General features: G+C 54.2%; 2 protein-coding genes and 1 pseudogene across 5 annotated transcripts in view; 1 reads left to right on the top strand and 2 right to left on the bottom strand.

Moving 5' to 3' along the window:
- Window positions 1-18,472, top strand: part of LOC310918360 (olfactory receptor 14J1-like) — a 537,521-nt pseudogene that overhangs the window by 391,191 nt on the left and 127,858 nt on the right. The gene's annotated exons all lie outside the window — the stretch shown is intronic.
- On the bottom strand, window positions 636-10,396 carry LOC310918351 (uncharacterized protein). 3 transcript variants are annotated; one of them, XM_083877203.1, is made up of 4 exons: window positions 10,334-10,396; window positions 6,742-6,924; window positions 2,812-2,886; window positions 636-2,623 (listed from the first exon to the last, which is right to left on the bottom strand). In XM_083877203.1, exon 4 carries the CDS (start codon window positions 2,568-2,570, stop codon window positions 1,092-1,094), a length of 1,479 nt encoding a protein of 492 aa, XP_083733329.1. In that variant the 5' UTR covers window positions 2,571-2,623; window positions 2,812-2,886; window positions 6,742-6,924; window positions 10,334-10,396; the 3' UTR covers window positions 636-1,091. The 3 variants fall into 3 exon arrangements, with proteins under 3 accessions (XP_083733329.1, XP_083733328.1, XP_083733327.1); XM_083877202.1 differs by lacking the exon at window positions 6,742-6,924 and having other exon boundaries at window positions 637-2,623; window positions 10,334-10,390; XM_083877201.1 differs by lacking the exons at window positions 6,742-6,924; window positions 10,334-10,396 and having other exon boundaries at window positions 638-2,623; window positions 2,812-3,661.
- Window positions 11,912-17,769, bottom strand: LOC310918274 (uncharacterized protein). Its single transcript, XM_083877129.1, has 2 exons — window positions 17,738-17,769; window positions 11,912-13,961 (listed from the first exon to the last, which is right to left on the bottom strand). Exons 1-2 carry the CDS (start codon window positions 17,751-17,753, stop codon window positions 12,283-12,285), a joined length of 1,695 nt encoding a protein of 564 aa, XP_083733255.1. The 5' UTR covers window positions 17,754-17,769; the 3' UTR covers window positions 11,912-12,282.

Below are 18,472 nucleotides of genomic sequence, written 5' to 3'. Positions count from 1 at the left end.
TGCAGCACCAGGAGGATGAACCCAAACATGGAGCCTCCAAAAACCAGCAGCATCTTGGGGGGTGGGGTCTGTTAGCAGCTTTGGGGGTCTGGGGGGATCACAACTGCATCAAAACCCTCTCCCAGACCCCTCAAACCACCCAACAGCTTCTGGCCTGTTTCATCCCAACCACTCCCTGACACATAAATAGCCCCTAAATCCAAGAAACCCCCTTCCCATCTCCCCGAAGACACACCCAAATTGACATGATCCCACTCTGGATGGTCCTGCATGGCACACTCTCCAAGGCTCTGGAATTCCACTTCCCAGACAGGAAAAGATCTTCCTGCCCTTGAAGGCAAAGCTCTGGAGAAGGGGCCCAAAGCCAAGGGCAGCAAGATCCTACAGTCACATTTCACTGCCAGCCCCCAGAACTCCATCCATGCCTGTTGGAGCGCCTGCAGTGGGAATTCAGTCAGGGCAGGGTCTTGGGTGGGAGCTGCCCTGGCTCAAGGGAGACACTGAGAGACAAAGAGAGCAGAGAGAGAGGCAGGAGAGAAAGGAGGACACAAACACAGTCAGCTGAGAAGGTGGCACTCTGAAAACAGAACTGCAGCTGACTGGAAATGAATGGGGCACAAATCAAGAACTCTCCAAGTTTGATTTACTATCAAAATACATCCCACCCACCCAGCCACACACAATTCCCCATCCCACCGCTCCAAATTTGGATCTCACTTCTCTCAATCTTCTTCCAACCCCATCTCTCCCTGGTGGCTGTGGAATTAAGTTTGGCAGGGGATTGGCTTCATCTGAGGTGGGAACAAGCCATTTTGAGGTGGGATTGAGCCCTTTTGGGGTAAGATTGAATAGTTTTCAGTGGGATTGGAGTGGTTTTGAGGTGACAGATCAATCCCTCTTGGCTTAGGGGGAGGGAGACGAGAAAAAAAACTAAGGGCAAATCCAAAGCATAACCAGCCAGGTGTCTTCCCAATACGGATTACAGGGAACGTGCGTCACCAGGGCTCTGCCCAAAGTGGCTCCTCCAGTGGGGATGGAGCCGGAGCAGTGCACGAAGCTCTTCCCACACTGGGGGCACTTGTAGGGCTTCCCTACTGGTGTTTCTGTTGATGTTGGGTCAAGTGAGAGCTCCTGGAGAAGCTCTTCCCACATTCCCTGCACTCATAGGGCCTCTCCCCCGTATGGATGCGCTGATGCCTGATGAGGGTGGAGCTCTGCCTGAAGCCCTTCCCACAGTCAGGGCAGCAGAGAGGCCTCTCCACTGTGTGCATGCGCTGGTGTTTGAGCAGACTGGAGGTGAACGGAAACCTCTTCCCGCATTTATCACACTTGTAGGGCCGCTCCCCAGTGTGGATCTTTTGGTGCAAGCTCAGCCTGGCTCTGTGACTAAAGCCCTGCCCACATTCTCCACACTTGTATGGCCTTTCCCCAGTGTGGATGTTCTGGTGCTCAATCAGGGTGGCTTTCTCTCTGAAGCTCTTCCCACATTCCCCACACTCGTAGGGCCTTTCCCCAGTGTGGATCCTCTGGTGGCGGATCAGGTTGGAGCTCTGGCTGAAGCTCACCCCACATTCCTCACACTTGTGGGGCCTCTCCCCTGTATGGACACGCAGGTGCCTCACAAGGTTGGAGTTCTCCTTGAAGCCGGTCCTGCAGTGGGGGCAGCGGAAAGGCCTCTCCTCGGTGTGTGTGCGCTGGTGTAGGAGGAGACTGGAGCTGGTCTGAAACCTCTTCCTGCATTTATCACACTCGTAGGGCCTCTCTCCAGTGTGGATGCGCCGGTGGATGATGAGGGTGGAGTTGGAGCTGAAGCCCTTCCCACAGTCGGGGCAGTGGAAGGGCCTCTCCCCTGAGTGTGTCTGCTGATGTAGAAGGAGCTGGGTGCTGGTCAAAAACCCCTTCCCACACTGGGAACACTTGTAGGGCCTCTCCCCACTGTGGATCTTTTGGTGGAACTTCAGGCTGGCTTTCTGCCTGAAGCCCTTCCCACACTCCCCACACTGGTATGGCCTTTCCCCAGTGTGGATGTTCTGATGCTCAAACAGGGTGGATCTGTCTCTGAAGCCTTTCCCACATTCCCCACACTCGTAGGGCCGTTCCCCTGTGTGGATCCTCTGGTGGCTGATCAGGCAGGACCGCTGGCTGAAGCTCTTCCCACATTCCCCACACTTGTAGGGTTTCTCTCCAGTGTGGGTCCTCTGGTGGCTGACCAGGCTGGGCCTCTGGCTGAAGCGCTTCCCACATTCCCCACACTCATAGGGCCTCTCCCCAGTGTGGATCATCTGGTGGGCAGTCAGCTGGCAGCTCTTCCTGAAGCTCTTCCCACATTCCCCACACTCATAGGGCCGTTCATCCGTGTGAATCCTCTGGTGGCGGAGCAGGTGGCACCGCCAGGTGAAGCTCTTCTCACACCCCAAGCACTTGTGGGGCTTCTCCCCATCATGGAGCTGCTCATGGACCACCAGCTCTGAGCTCTGGCTCCATCTCTGGCCGCCTTCCGCACACAGGGTGGGTGTTTCAGCCCCGTTCCATTCCTGCGCCGTGGAGCCGCTCAGAACGGCCTCTCCCATGAAGTTCTGCCCCAGGGATTTGTCCTCCCTGGTCTCCAGGCTCAGCTCCTTGTCTGGGGGAGGAAGGACAAGGAGAGGATGGGATTTGCTTCCGTGCCAGAGGGAAGGGGAAGGAGATCCCCCAGTGTGTCCCCAGCAGGACGGTGTCAGCAGTGGGGCTGTCCTGCAGCCAGGGCCAGGCTGGGCTGGGAGATGGAGCAGGAGAAAGGGGGAAAGGGGCACTGACTTCCTGCTCACCCACCTGGGTGTCCTGGGGCATCTTCCTCTTTCTCACAGTCTCCTTCTCTGTCCGGCCAAGGGTTGTGAATGGGAAATCCTGGTTTGGGAAAAAATAAGGGATGAGCACGTTGAGTTTGAAGGTACCTCAGCCCAAGTCCATCTCTAGAATTCACCAGGCACCCGGGCTCCATAAAAACCTCCCAAACACCAAGATTCAGCCCTGAAAAGACTCCCAGGAGTTCCCTGTCTCTGGTCTCTCCCCTTTGGTGTTCAGGGGGTCCCCCTGTCTCAGCTGCTGGGGGTCAGGCTTGTATTGGGGGTCCCCCGTCTACTCTGTCCCCCACCCTCCCCAGGCTGCTGGGAGTCCCAGGAACCCAAAAAGCTCCCCCATTTTCCATCTGCCCATTTAGGGATGCTGGGGGATTTTGAGGTCCTGGGGTCCCTTCTCCCCTTATTCTCTGCTTTGGCTGCACGGGGTCCAAGGAGTCCCCCCCTGCCCCTCTCCAGGCTGTTGAGGGTCTCACGAATCGCAGCGCTCTCCCCTCTCTGGGCTCCCCAATTGGGGGTCCTGGGGGACACAGGGCTCTGCTCTTCCAGGCTGCCTCTGCTGGCAGCTGCCACTGGAACATCCCTGAAGTCCCCCCAGGGGGGATTTTCCACTCAGCTTTGGAGTTCTTCATTCTCAAAACATACTCCCCCACAAAAACACAAAAAATAACTCAGGGACCCACAGGATATCTGGGCTGAGCTCCCCCTCCCCGGACACCTGTGGGATAGGGGGATGAGGGACAGGCTTGACCTCGTGGTTCCTTCTCCTATTCTTTATCTTGCTTTGTCCACCCCCTTCTTCTTCCTCCCACTCCCCCTCTTCCAGCCCTTCTCTTCCTCCTCCCTAATCCCACCTCCTTTTCCTACTTCCATCCCTTCTCCTGCTCCTTCTTCATCCCTCCATTTCTACCCCTCCTCCTCCTCCCCCAGGAGCAGGCACACCCCGGATGCCCCGTTCCCCAAGCCCTGGCAGCCCGCGGGAGGAGCGGGGATGGAGCCGGGACAGGTCGGGATGGGCAGCGCGGGGCTCTCGGCTGCTCCCACCCGCTGGGGGCGGAGGAATCCAGACTGGGGAAAAGGAGAGGGAAACTGGGAAAACTGGGGGCTGCAGATCCACACTGGGCCTTGCTGGGGATCCTGGCTGGGGACTTCCAGCCCTTGGGGCTCCTCTCGGGAGATCCGGGATGGGGGAATGCAGAGAGGGCTGGGGGATGCCAGGAGTGCCATCACTGGGAGTGACTGGGCTGTACTGGGGTCACTGGAACCTTACTGGGCCAGCTGGGAGTGACTGGGAATGACTACAAGCATGCTGAGGGCAACTGGGGTATACTGGCAGGGTCTGCGACCATACTGGTGTGACTGGAACTACACTAGGAACAACTGGGACCATGCTGGGGGGAACCTGGAACCACTCTGGGGGCAACTGGGGGTGGCTGGGTCTGCACTGGGGAACCTGGACATGACTGGGACCATGCTGGGAGGGACTGGGATCACCTAAGGACTGACTGGGACTGTACCAGGGGCAACTGAGTGCAACTTGGATCACACTGGGAGCAACAGGGAGCAACTGGAACCATGCTGGGGACAACTGGGATCCTACTGGGATCACAGTGGAAGCAGCTGGGCCATGCTGGGGGGACTGGGATCATACTGGCAGCAACTGGGACTGCACTGAGAGTGACTGGGAGTGTTTATGAGCAACTGGGATCAGGCTGGAAGCATCTCTGGGCAACTGGGAGTGACTGGGAACATGCTGGCAGCAGCTGGGATATACTGGGAGAGATTGAAACTATAGTGGGGGTAAATGGGAGCAACTGGCTGGGCCCACACTGGAGGATAATGGGAGCAGCTGTGCCCATGTCGGGGTGATACTGGGATCCTATTGGAACTGACTGGGATCATACTGGGAGTGACTGGAAGGTGCTGGCATCGACTGGAACCATCCTGGGAGTGACTACGGGTCCTGCTGGGATGATCCTGGGAGCCACTGGGATTACACTGGGTATGAATGGATCCTGACTGGGGGTTACTGGGCCCATATGGGGAGGAAAATGCGGACACATTGGGAGCAACTGGAATCAACTGGAAGCTACTGGGACCAAGCAGAGGGGACTGAGATACCATCTGGGATCATACTGGGAGCAACTGGGACTATATTTTGGGCAACTGCCAGAAACTGGGATCATGCTGGAGGTAACTGGGAGTAACTGGGAAAGACTGGCATCATTCTGAGGGAACTGGAGCCTTACTGGGGCAACTGGGAGTGACTGGGAATGACCATGAGCATGCTGATTGCTACTAGGTTATACTGGGAGTGTCTGGAACAATACTGGGGAGACTGGAACAACACTGGGAACAGCTAGGACCATCCTGGGAATAACTGGGACCATGCCATAGGACACTGGGAGTGACTGGATCTACACTGGGGGCAAGTGAACCACGCTGAGGTAACTGCGAGTGCCTGGGAACGATTATGAGAATGTTCAGGGCAACTGGGATATACTGGGAGTGTCTGAGACCATGCAAGTGCTGACTGGTACCAAACTGGGAGAAAGTGTGGGGGGGAACTGGGACCACGCTGGAGGCAACTGGGACCAAGTGTGAATGACTGGGGCTCTGCTGGGAGAAACTGGGATCATCCTGTGAGTGACTAGGACTATGCTAGGGGCAACTGGGAGAACTGGAAAGACACAGGACAAAAGTAGGAGGAAATGGGAGCAATTGGGACTGTTATAAATGTATATTATAAAGTTGGCTTTTTGCAAGATGTGTGCTATATGATTAATAACATTCCGGTAAGAATATAAGTTTCCTATTTCTGCTATTAGTAAAGAAAATTAGGCATAGTGGTAATAGTTGATGTAAGTATGCTTAAACAGTCTATTTAGTCAAGATAACATCCAATGAACATGTAAAGAAGACTCGGCTACCGATACACCAACTATCAGCATCTCCCATCTGAAGAAAGGATGGACCAAGGCCCAAGCTGGAGGCGATAATGAAGACACAGCCACGAAACACGTGTGCTCTACAAAGGCGGAACCAAGGAGGGACCACACAAAACAGTTCCTAAAATATGGAAACTTAGTTAATGGAAGAATATGAATATGCACAAACTAATGCAAGGGTATTTAAAGAATGTCTCTGACATAGCAAAGTGTGGAGTTGGCTGAATGCCAAATCACCAGGCCAGCTGTACTTTGCTTTTTTTTCTACCTCCTAATTTTTTTTTTTTTTTTTTTAATTAAACCTATTTCTTAAAATTTACCAAAAAAGTGAACCTTGTTTTTCACAGGACCATGCTGGGGGCAAACTGCATCATAACAGGGAATAACTGGGAATGACTGGACTCATACTGGGACCAACACGGATCAGGAGAGAGTGAGGGGAAGTAACCAGGTTCATACTGGGAATGCCGAGAATACTGGAACCACGGGCTAGCAGGACCCTCGAACCCCTTTCCCGCCCCGCCAGCCCCCAAGGGCGTCCCGGCAATCCCAGGGGTCCCCCCTTCTCGGGGTCCCCGCCTTGCCCTTCTGGGGCTCTCCTCTCTCTGGGGTCCCGCTCAGGGAAGCCGCGGCTCTCCCGGGCTCCCCAAACCCGGTGTCCCCCCGGCCCCGCCGGTCCCGCGCGCTCCCCACGTGGCCCCGCCAGAGCTCGGAGGGCCCGGCCCGGGAAGCCCAACCCCCACCCAAGGGGGACCCGCATCCCCCTGCCCCCGCCGGGGCTCTGCCGACACCGGGACACCCCAAAAACACCTCCCGGGCACCCCCCGATGTCCCCCCGAGCGGCATCTGCGCCTCGCCTTTGGAGCCCCGCGAGCTCCAAACATCCCCCCAAAACACCCCAAACGCAGGGACCCCAAACCCGGGATATTTGGGGCGAGCTCCCCCTCCCCGGGCACCTGCGGGATGGGGGGCGATGATCCCGGCGCTGCCGCCAGTTCAGGCAGCGCTGGAGCCGCCGCTCCCTCCGCTCGTCTTCTCCTCCCGCTCCTGCGGCCGCTGCGCCTCTTCCTCCCTCCCTCCTCCTCCTCCCCCGGGCCCGGCCCCGGACTGGGAGGGCGGGGACAAGGAAAGGGCGGGAACTGGGAGGGGAAAGGGGCGGGGTCAGGGACAGGGCGGGAATCATGAGGGGAAATGGGCGGGGCCAAAGGATCGCGCGGTCCTAAAACCGCCCGGTTTGACCGAAAATCACTCGAAATGGCCTAAAATTGTCCAAAGGGACCTATAATCCACCCTAAAGCAGATCAGGTTCAGACTCAAATTACCCAAAGACGCCAAAAATCCCCACAACGCAATCTAAAGTCACCCAAAGTGGCCTCAAATCCACCCTATATCTGTATGGTTTGTCTTAATAATCACCAAATGGGGATAAAATCATCCAAAGGGGTCTAAAACCAACCAATGCGGCCTGAAATTTCCAAAAGTGGTTTAAAACCCGTACAAAGTGGCCAAAAATCCTCTCAAATCTCCTAAAAGGCTGTAAATTCCACCCTGAAAATACTTGGTCTGGCCTAAAATCAAAGAAATTTACCTAAAATCCACCCTAAAACCCAACAGATTTGGACCAAATTCACCCCAACAGGACTAAACCCCACCAAAATTGGCCTAAAACCATCCAAAGGGATCTAAAATCCAGCTTAAAACTGCCCAGTTTATCTTAAAATCACTCAAAGGGGACTAAACCCCACCAGATTTTGCCTATAATCAGACAAAGGGGCCAAAAATCCACCCTAACCCTGCCCAGTCTGACCAAAAATTACCCAAATGGGCCTAAAATCTCTGGGATTGGGACCAAGACCGAGACCGAGATCAGCACCAGAACCGGCACCAGCACCAAGACTGAGACCGACACCGGATCCAAGAGTGGCACCGAGAGTGGCACCGCTCTGGGACGGGCACCGAGACCAAGAGCGGGACCAGAACCGACACCAGAACCGACACCGGCACCGCTGCAGGACTGGGACCAGGACCAGAACTGACACCAGAACTGAGACCAGCACCAGAACTGGCACTGGGACTTGGACTGAGACCGAGACCAGCACCGGAACCAGCACCGAGACTGGCACCGCCCAGGGACTGGGACCGAGACTGGGATTGGCACTGGGAGCACTCCGGGACCAACACTGGCACCGGGACTGGCACCGGGACTGTGCTGAGACCAAGACTGACACCGGGACTGAAACCGGCAAGAAATGGCTCAAAAGTCACCAAAAACGCCCCCAAGGAGACCAAAAATGCCTGAAAAGCGACAGGAAATTACTCAGAACTGGCCCAAAAACTGACTAGAAATGCACTCTGTTGGGAAAGATTAATCAGGGAAACCTTATAAATATGATTGCTTGGCAAAAGATTCTGAAAATGTGAAACCTATAGTCGAGATAGAAATGGAAGCTTACTTTGAGTTGTAGGATACCGAGTCTTAGTTACTATATAACCTAAAGACAATAGCCTAGCCAGCTGAAGGAGAATCCCTTGTGATTGAACAAGACCTTTCTGCTGGCTAAGGGATCCAAAGGTCAATGTAGCAAAACAGAAAAGTCTAAAGAGTAGTTTTTAGAGTTTAAAATATAACACATGGTAATGTAGTAGTTCTTATAGGCTGTATGTAGATTTTATAAGATTTTGTGTCTTGTATTGGTTGGTCACTGTAAATTAGAATATTCATCACAAAAGGAGATATAATGTATTGTAACCAGGACCTCGCTCTCTTCTCTTCTTCTCTCTTCACCCTCTTCACTCTCTCTGGTCCCTGTTCTCTTGGCTTTCCTCTTCGCTCTCTCTCTCTGGACCTCGCTCTCCTTTCCCTGCTCTTACCTCTGCTCTCTTCCCCCTGCACTCTGATCCCTGCCAACTTGCTCTAGCTCTCTCCCCTCCTCTTGCCAGCTGACCCTCTTGCTCTCTCTCGTTCTCTCTCTGGGACTTCCCTTCAGCCCAGGCTGGTGGCTGAAGGGAAGGCCCTTTCTACCCACGACCCTTGCAATAAAACCACATATTCTAGAATATCTCAGGTTTGCAGAGTACCTTGTCCCTGTAAGTCGCGAATGTTTCTACACACCCGAAATTACAAACCATGGCTCATAATGACACAAAATGGCCCAAAAAGTGACCAAAAATCACCTCAGATGTCTCCAAAATGACAAAAATTGCCCCAAATTACCCAATATAACAGGAAATGGCACAGAAGTGGCACAAAAGTGACCAAAAATGGCCCAAGAATGACAGAAAATGCCCCAAAATGCCACAGGATGAGGAAGAGTCTGGAGGGACACAGAATTCCCAAAAATTAAAAAAAAAATCCCCCAAAAATCACATTAAAACACCAAATTAATTTTAAAAATACCTGAAAAAAGCCTTAAAAATGCCTCAAAGGAAAAAAAAAAAACTGAAAATGCCTCCAAAATCTCTAACGTTTCAAAAATTTTCCACACTACCCCGAATTTCCCAAATTCCCCAAAAATAAAAAAATCCCCCAAATACCAACAAAAAACACTAAGAAAATAAAAAAAAACCAACCCCAAACCCTTAAAATGCCCAGCAATATTTTTTTAAATCTCCCAAAACTCCTTAAAACTCCCTAAAACTCCCCTACTCCTCAGATCCTCAAAATTCCAAAAATATTCACCAAAGCCCCCAGATAACAACAGAAAACACTCTAAAAATGCAGAAACGTCACCCCAAAAGTTCCTAAAAATACTTTAAAAATCCCTGAAAATATCCAAAGAGTCCTCCAAAATCCCCCCAAAAAACTCCCAGAAGTCCCGCAACACCCCAGAACTCTCGAAATCCTTGAAAATTCCCAGAAATTCCTACACTTCCTTCTGATTAAGTGGTGCAGCAGGCAGAAATTTCCCAACAGAACACCCAAAACTGAACAATTTGGACCCCAAATTTCCAAGATTTAGCCGCACCGCACAGAACCAAGAATTCCCAAAAAATTCATTTAAGGACCTCAAAATTCCACCATAGAGATGCCAAGACCCCCCCCCCCAGACCCCCTTAAATCCCATATAGAGAACCCCAGATCCCCTATAGGGTCTCCCAGGCCCCACTATAGATCCCCCATAGATCCCCTCAGACCTCATTTGGAGACCTACGGACCCCCCCAGACCCCCCAAATCCCCCATAGGGACCCACAGACACCCCCAGACCTCTCCGGACCCGCTATAGGCTCCCGCAGACCCCTACAGATCCCCTGTGGACTCCCTCAACCCCCCAAAAGGCAACCCAGACTCCCACAAATCCCCTATATCACCCAGACCCCATTTAGGGACGCCCGGACGCCCTTTACGGACCTCTCTGGACCCTCGATAGACCCCCCAGACCCCGATAGAGCCCCTATACCCCCACAGCCCCCTTTAGGGACCCCCAGAGCGCCCTAAATCCCCTATAGACCGCCCCAAATCTCCTACAGACCCCCCACCAAATCCCATAAGGAAACTTCCAAGTCCTCTCAGACCCCTACAGACCCCTATAGATCCCCCATTGCCCCACCGTAGGTCTCGGACATGCCGGAGCCGGGCCGGGAGACCGGGAGAAAAGAAGGCGGCGCCCCGGGAAAGGCACTGCTGGGTAATCTGCGCATGCGCAGGAGAAATCGCGCCAGTAGAGGGGCGGAATTCAAGGGAAAAGAGGCGTAGCCAATTAAACGGCGGAGAACGAATGGAATGAGGCGGGGTCAGGGAAAGGCGGGAACTGAGAGGGGAAAGGGGCGGGGTCAGGGACAGGGAAGGAATGAGGAGGGAAAGTGGGCGCGGCCGGGAAAACGCGCGGTCCTAAAAGGGCCCGGTTTGAATTAAAAACACCAAAATGGGCCTTAAACCTCCGGGACCGAGACCAAGACCGAGACCGAGACAAGATCAGCACCAGAACCGGAACCCGCACCAAGACTGAGACCGACACCGGAACCAACAGCGGCCCCGCACAGGCCCCGGCACTGGGACCGAGACCGAGACCAAAACCAGCACCAGAACTGGAACCAGGACCAAGACTGACGCTACGATCGACACCGGCACCGGGAGCGCTTCGGAACCGGCACCAGCACCGGAACGCTCCAGCACCGCGGCCAGAACCGAGACCGGGAGCGCTCCGGGACTGAGACCGAGCCCGGCACCGGAACCAGCACCGAGACTGGCGCCGATCCGAGAGCGAGACTGAGACCGAGCCCGGCACCGGGACGGGGATCGGACCCGGAATCGCTCCGGGATCGGCTCCACGGTCGCTCCGGGCACTTTTGGCTGCGGCCCCGGCCGGGACTGGGAGGGACTGGGAGGTTCCCCTGGGCCGGGCGGGACCGCCTCGGTTCGCATCGTTCCGCCGCAGCCATCCCGGTCCAGGTGATCCCGGTCTGTATGATCCCAGTCTCTGTGGTTCTGATCCAGATGGTCCGAGCCTGTGAAATCCCAGTCCATGTGATCCCAGTCCGCAGGATCCCACTCTGGATGGTCCTGCATGGCACACACTCCAAGGCTCTGGAATTCCAGTTCCCAGACAGGAAAAGATCTTCCTGCCCTTGAAGGCAAAGCTCTGGAGAAGGGGCCCAAAGCCAAGGGCAGCAAGATCCTACAGTCACATTTCACTGCCAGCCCCCAGAACTCCATCCATCCCTGTTGGAGCTCCTGCAGTGGGAATTCAGTCAGGGCAGGGTCTTGGGTGGGAGCTGCCCTGGCTCAAGGGAGAGACACTGAGAGACAAAGAGAGCAGAGAGAGAGGCAGGAGAGAAAGGAGGACACAAAGACAATCAGCTGAGAAGGTGGCACTCTGAAAACAGAACTGCAACTGACTGGAAATGAATGGGGCACAAATCAAGAACTCTCCAAGTTTGATTTACTATCAAAATACATCCCACCCACCCTGCCCCACACAATCCCCATCCCATCACTCCAAATTTGGATCCCACCCCTCCTGATCTCCTTCCAGTCCTATCTCACCCTGGTGGCTGGGGAATTGAGTAAAATTGGCATGGGATTGAGTTTATCTGAGATGAGAACCAGTCATTTTGAGGTGGGATTGAGGCCCTTTGGGGCAAGATTGAGTTGTTCTCAATGGAATTGGAGCGGTTTTGGAGTTACAGTCCAATCCCTCCTGCATTTTGGAGTGCAAAGAGAGGGAGAATGCTGCCCAAAATCCCCCCAAAACACACAAATCCTCCAGAATATGCCCCAAATCCTAAATTCACCAAAAAATACTGTGAAACAGTAGGACTTTAGACATATTTGATCAATTTCTTTCTTTCCAACTGTGTTTTGGCTGTTTACAAGGGATGAAGATGTTAGAAAAACATTAAGGCAAAAACAAAAGGATAAACAGCCAGTTGTCTTCCCATCATGGATCCCAGGGAATGTGGGTCACCAGGGCTCTGCCCAACGTGGCTCCTCCGGGGGGATGGAGCTGGAGCAGAGCACGAAGCTCTTCCTGCACTGGGGGTACTCGCAGGGCTTCCCCTACCGATGGCTCCGTTGATGTCTTGTCAAGGCAGAGCTCCTGGAGAAGCTCTTCCCACACTGGGGACACTTGTAGGGCCTCTCCCCGGTGTGGATGCGCCGGTGCTGGATGAGGTGGGAGTTGTGCATGAAACCCTTCCCGCAGTCGGGGCAGCGGAAGGGCCAATCCTCTGTGTGCATCCGCTGGTGCAGGAGGAGGTGAGAGCTGGTGGGAAACCTCTTCCTGCATTTATCACACTCATAGGGCCTGTCCCCGGTGTGGATCTTTTGGTGGACAATCAGGTTGGCTCCGTGCCTGAAGCCCTTCCCACATTCCCCACACTTGTACGGCCTTTCTCCAGTGTGGATGTTCTGGTGCTGGATGAGGTGTTTTCTCTGCCTGAAGCTTTTCTCACATTCCCCACACCTGTAGGGCCGTTCCCCCGTGTGGGTCCTCAGGTGGCAGATCAGGTTGGAGCTCTGGCTGAAGCTCATCCCACATTCCTCACACTTGTAGGGCCGTTCCCCCGTGTGGGTCCTCAGGTGGCAGATCAGGTTGGAGCTCTGGCTGAAGCTCATCCCACATTCCTCACACTTGTGGGGCCTCTCCCCGGTGTGGATGCGCCGGTGCTTCTCGAGACTAGAGTTCTGCTTGAAGCCCTTCCCACAGTCGCTGCAGCGGAAAGGCCTCTCCTCGCTGTGTGTGCGCTGGTGCAGAAGGAGACTGGAGGTGAACTGAAACCTCTTCCTGCATTTATCACACTCGTAGGGCCTCTCCCCAGTGTGGATGCGCCGGTGCCTCTTGAGTGTGGAGTTCTGCTTGAAGCCCTTCCCACAGTCGGGACAGTGGAAGGGCCTCTCATCTGTGTGTGTCTGCTGATGCCTAAGGAGATCTGAGCTGCTCTGAAACCTCTTGCTGCATTTATCACACTCATAGGGCCTCTCCCCGGTGTGGATCCTCTGGTGGGCAGTAAGGGCAGAGCTCTGCCTGAAGCTCTTCCCACATTCCCGACACTCGAAGGGCCGATCCCCAGTGTGGATCATCTGGTGTTTTATCAGTTCGGAGCTCGACTTGAAGCTCTTCCCACACTCCCGACACTCGTAGGGCCTCTCACCAGTGTGAATCATCTGGTGACAGATCTGATGGGAGATGTACTGAAACGTCTTCCCACATTCTCCACACTCATAGGGTCGTTCCCCTGTGTGAGTCCTCTGGTGACAGATCAGGTGGGAGCGCGCTCTGAACCTCTTCCCACATTCCCCACACTCATAGGGTCGTTCCCCAGTGTGGATCCTTTGGTGGTGGATTAGGAGGGATTTCTGGCTGAAGCTCTTCCCACACTCCCCACACTCGTGAGGTCGCTCCCCAGTGTGGGTTCTCTGGTGGCGGAGCAGGCTGGACCTCCGGCTGAAGCTCTTCCCACACTCCAAGCACTTGTGGGGCTTCTCCCCGTCACGAAGCTGCTCATGGACCACCAGCTCTGAGCTCTGCCTCCATCTCCGGCCGCCTTCCCGGCCCAGGCCGGCTCTTTCCTCCTCACATCCTCGCCCTCGGCCTTTGCAGCCCCTCCTCCTCACCGATCTCCGGCCCTTTTCCTCCCCGTTGCGTTCCTGCGCCGTGGAGCCGCTCAGAACGGCCTCTCCCAGCAGCTTCTGCCGCGGGGATTTGTCCTCCCTGCTCTCCATGCTCGGCTCCTTGTCTGCGGCAGGAAGGACAAGGAGAGGATGGGATTTGCCTCCGTGCCACAGGGAAGGGGAAGGAGATCCCCCGTCCGCTCGGTGCCCGCCCTCCCCGAGCTGCTGGGAGTCCCGGGAACCCGAAAAGCTCCCCCCTCACTCCTGAACCCCTTTCCCGCCCATCCCGCCCCTCCAGCCCCCAACGGGGTCCCGGCAATCCCAGGGGTCCCCCCCTCTCGGGGTCCCCGCCTTGCCCTTCTGGGGCTCTCCTCTCTCTGGGGTCCCGCTCAGGGAAGCCGCGGCTCTCCCGGGCTCCCCAAACCCGGTGTCCCCCCGGCCCCGCCGGTCCCGCGCGCTCCCCACGTGGCCCCGCCAAAGCTCGGAGGGCCCGGCCCGGGAAGCCCAACCCCCACCCAGGGGGGACCCGCATCCCCCCGCCCCCGCCGGGGCTCTGCCGACACCGGGACACCCCAAAAACACCTCCCGGGCACCCCACGATGTCCCCCCGAGCGGCATCTGCGCCTCGCCTTTGGAGCCCCGCGAGCTCCAAACATCCCCCCAAAACACCCCAAACGCAGGGACCCCAAACCCGGGATATTTGGGGCGAGCTCCCCCTCCCCGGGCACCTGCGGGATGGGGGGCGATGATCCCGGCGCTGCCGCCAGTTCAGGCAGCGCTGGAGCCGCCGCTCCCTCCGCTCGTCTTCTCCTCCCGCTCCTGCGGCCGCTGCGCCTCTTCCTCCCTCCCTCCTCCTCCTCCCCCGGGCCCGGCCCCGGACTGGGAGGGCGGGGACAAGGAAAGGGCGGGAACTGGGAGGGGAAAGGGGCGGGGTCAGGGACAGGGCGGGAATCATGAGGGGAAAGGGGCGGGGCCAAAGGAACGCGCGGTCCTAAAACCGCCCGGTTTGACCGAAAATCACTCGAAATGGCCTAAAATTGTCCAAAGGGACCTATAATCCACCCTAAAGCAGATCAGGTTCAGACTCAAATTACCCAAAGACGCCAAAAATCCCCACAACGCAATCTAAAGTCACCCAAAGTGGCTTCAAATCCACCCTATATCTGTATGGTTTGTCTTAATAATCACCAAATGGGGATAAAATCATCCAAAGGCGTCTAAAACCAACCAATGCGGCCTGAAATTTTCAAAATGTTTTAAAACCCGTACAAAGTGGCCAAAAATCCTCTCAAATCTCCTAAAAGGCTGTAAATTCCACCCTGAAAATACTTGGTCTGGCCTAAAATCAAAGAAATTAACCTAAAATCCACCCTAAAACCCAACAGATTTGGACCAAATTCACCCCAACAGGACTAAACCCCACCAAAATTGGCCTAAAACCATCCAAAGGGATCTAAAATCCAGCTTAAAACTGCCCAGTTTATCTTAAAATCACTCAAAGGGGACTAAACCCCACCAGATTTTGCCTATAATCAGACAAAGGGGCCAAAAATCCACCCTAAGCCTGCCCAGTTTGGCCTAAAATTACCCAAATGGGCCTAAAATCTCTGGGATTGGGACCAAGACCGAGACCGAGATCAGCACCAGAACCGGCACCAGCACCAAGACTGAGACCGACACCGGATCCAAGAGTGGCACCGAGAGTGGCACCGCTCTGGGACGGGCACCGAGACCAAGAGCGGGACCAGAACCGACACCAGAACCGACACTGGCACCGCTGCAGGACTGGGACCAGGACCAGAACTGACACCAGAACTGAGACCAGCACCAGAACTGGCACTGGGACTGGGACTGAGACCGAGACCAGCACCGGAACCAGCACCGAGACTGGCACCGCCCAGGGACTGGGACCGAGACTGGGATTGGCACTGGGAGCACTCCGGGACCAACACTGGCACCGGGACCGGCACCGGGACTGTGCTGAGACCAAGACTGACACCGGGACTGAAACCGGCAAGAAATGGCTCAAAAGTCACCAAAAACGCCCCCAAGGAGACCAAAAATGCCTGAAAAGCGACAGGAAATGACCCAGAACTGGCCCAAAAACTGACTAGAAATGCACTGAAATTACAAACCATGGCTCATAATGACACAAAATGGCCCAAAAAGTGACCAAAAATCACCTCAGATGTCTCCAAAATGACAAAAATTGCCCCAAATTACCCAATATAACAGGAAATGGCACAGAAGTGGCACAAAAGTGACCAAAAATGGCCCGAGAATGACAGAAAATGCCCCAAAATGCCACAGGATGAGGCAGAGCCTGGAGGGACAGAGAATTCCCAAAAATTCAAAAAAAAAAAAAAAATCCCGCAAAAATCGCATTAAAAAGCCAAATTACTTTTAAAAATACCTTAAAAACCCTCAAAATGTCTCAAAATTGAAAAAAAAAAAAAAAACTGAAAATGCCTCCAAAAATTCCAGTAATGTTTCCAAAATTTTCCAGACTACCCAGCATTTTCCAAATTCCCAAAAATTCACCCAAACACCATCAAAAATCACCCAGAAAATGAAAAAAACCCAAACCAAACTCTTAAAATGCACATATTTAAAAAAAACCCCCCAAATTTCCCTAAAAACTCCCCAACTCCTCAGATTTCTCAAAATTCCCAACATATTCCCCAAATGCCCCAAATACCAACAGAAAACACTCTAAAAATGCAAAAACACTACCCCAGAAGTTCCTAAAAATAAAAAGTCACAAAAATAAACAAAAAGTCCCCCAAAATCTCCAAAAAATTCCCCAAAGTCCCACAACATCCCAGAATTCCTGAAATCCTTGAAAATTCCCAGAATTTCCTACACTTGCTCTCGATGAAGTGGTGCAGCAGGCAGGACTTGCTTCTGCCAGCGCTGCCGATCACCAAGGACTTGAAGAGGAAATCTGGGAAAAACATTCCCAGAACTTCCCACATTTGGACCCAAAATTCCCCAAAATCCCCTCTAGAGACCCCAAAATTCCCACGCTTGGACCCAAAATTCCCCAAATTCCTGTGGTTGGACCCAAAGTTCCCCCCAAAATTCCCAACAGAGGCCCGAAAATTCAAAAAAAATTCCCAATAGAAAACCCCAAATTGCCCCATTTGGACATCTTCATTTCCAAGAATTCCCTGTACAGAGCCCAAAATTCCCAAAAATTCCCCTTAAGGATCCCAAAATTCCATGATAGAGCCCCTATAGACCCCACAAATCCCCCATAGACACCCCTGATCCCCACAGACCACCCCAAAGCCCCTACAGACCCCCCAGACTCCCGCAAATCCCCTAAAGAGACCTCAAGACACCCCCTAAATCCCCTATAGACCCTCCCAGATCCCCCATAGAGACCCCCAAATCTCCTACAGAGACCCCCACATCCCCTATAGAGACACCCAGATCCCCTATAGAGACTCCAGACCCCCTGAACCCTCTATAGATCCCCCCATAGATCTCTTATAGCCCCCTCAGACCCTCTTTAGGGACCCCCAGACCCCCCAAATCCCCCACAGGGACCCCCACACACCCCCAGACCTTTCCGGACCCGCTATAGGTACCCGCAGATCCCTATGGACTCCCCCAAACCCCTCCAAAAGGCCACAGAGACACCCCCAAATCCCCTATAGGGACCTCCAGACCCCATTTAGGGACTCCTGAACCTCCTTTACGGACCCTGACGGACCCTCTATAGACCCTCCCCAGACCCCGATAGAGCCCCTAGGGACCCCCAAACCCCCTTTAGGGACCCCCAGACCGCCCTAAATCCCCTAGGGACCCCCTTAAGCCCCTTAGAGACCATCCACTATATCTCCTGAAGAGACCCCCCAGGTCCCCCCAGACCTCTATAGATCCCCCATTGCCCCACCGTAGGTCTCGGACATGCCGGAGCCGGGCCGGGAGACCCGGAAAAAAGATGGCGGCGCCCCGGAGAGCCACTTCTGGGTAGTCTGCGCATGCGCTGGAGAGAAAGCGCCAGCAGATGGGCCGGACTAGAGGGAAAAGAGGCGGGGCCAATGGAAGAGCTGAGAACGAATAGAATGAGGCGGAGGAAGAAAAAGGGCGGGAACTGTGAGGGGAAAGAGGCGGGGTCAGGGAAAGGGCGGGAATCATGAGGGGAATGGGCGTGGCCAAGGAAACGTGCGGTCCTAAAACCGCCCGGTTTCGCTGAAAATCAACAAAATGCGCCTCAATTTGTCCAAACGGCTCGAAAATCCACTCGAAACCCGATCAGGTTTGGCCAGAAATCACCCAAAGAGGCCCAAAATCCCCACAAAGTAATTAAAATAACACTAACGGCCCTAAAATTCACCCGAAATCCACATGGTTTGGCCTGAAATCAAACAAATGCGGTTAAAATTATCCAAAGGGGTCCAAAATCAAACCAAATGAGCCTAAAATTGCCCCAACTCGACTAAAACGCCCACAAAATGGCCTGATATCACCCTTCAATCGCCTGGAAATATGTAAAAACCTACCCTGGAAGTACCTGGTTTGGCCTAAAATTAAACCAAATGAGCCCTAAAATCAATCCTAAACCCTACCAGATTTGGCCGAAAATCACCCACAGGGACCTAAAAGCACCAAAAATGGGCTTTGTTTG

Source organism: Zosterops lateralis (genome assembly GCF_965231275.1).
Source record: "Zosterops lateralis genome assembly, chromosome: 23".
In the NCBI taxonomy this organism is placed as follows: domain Eukaryota; kingdom Metazoa; phylum Chordata; class Aves; order Passeriformes; family Zosteropidae; genus Zosterops; species Zosterops lateralis.
The sequence above is the reverse complement of the archived record's forward strand: the minus strand, read 5'-3'. Positions and strand labels throughout refer to the sequence as shown.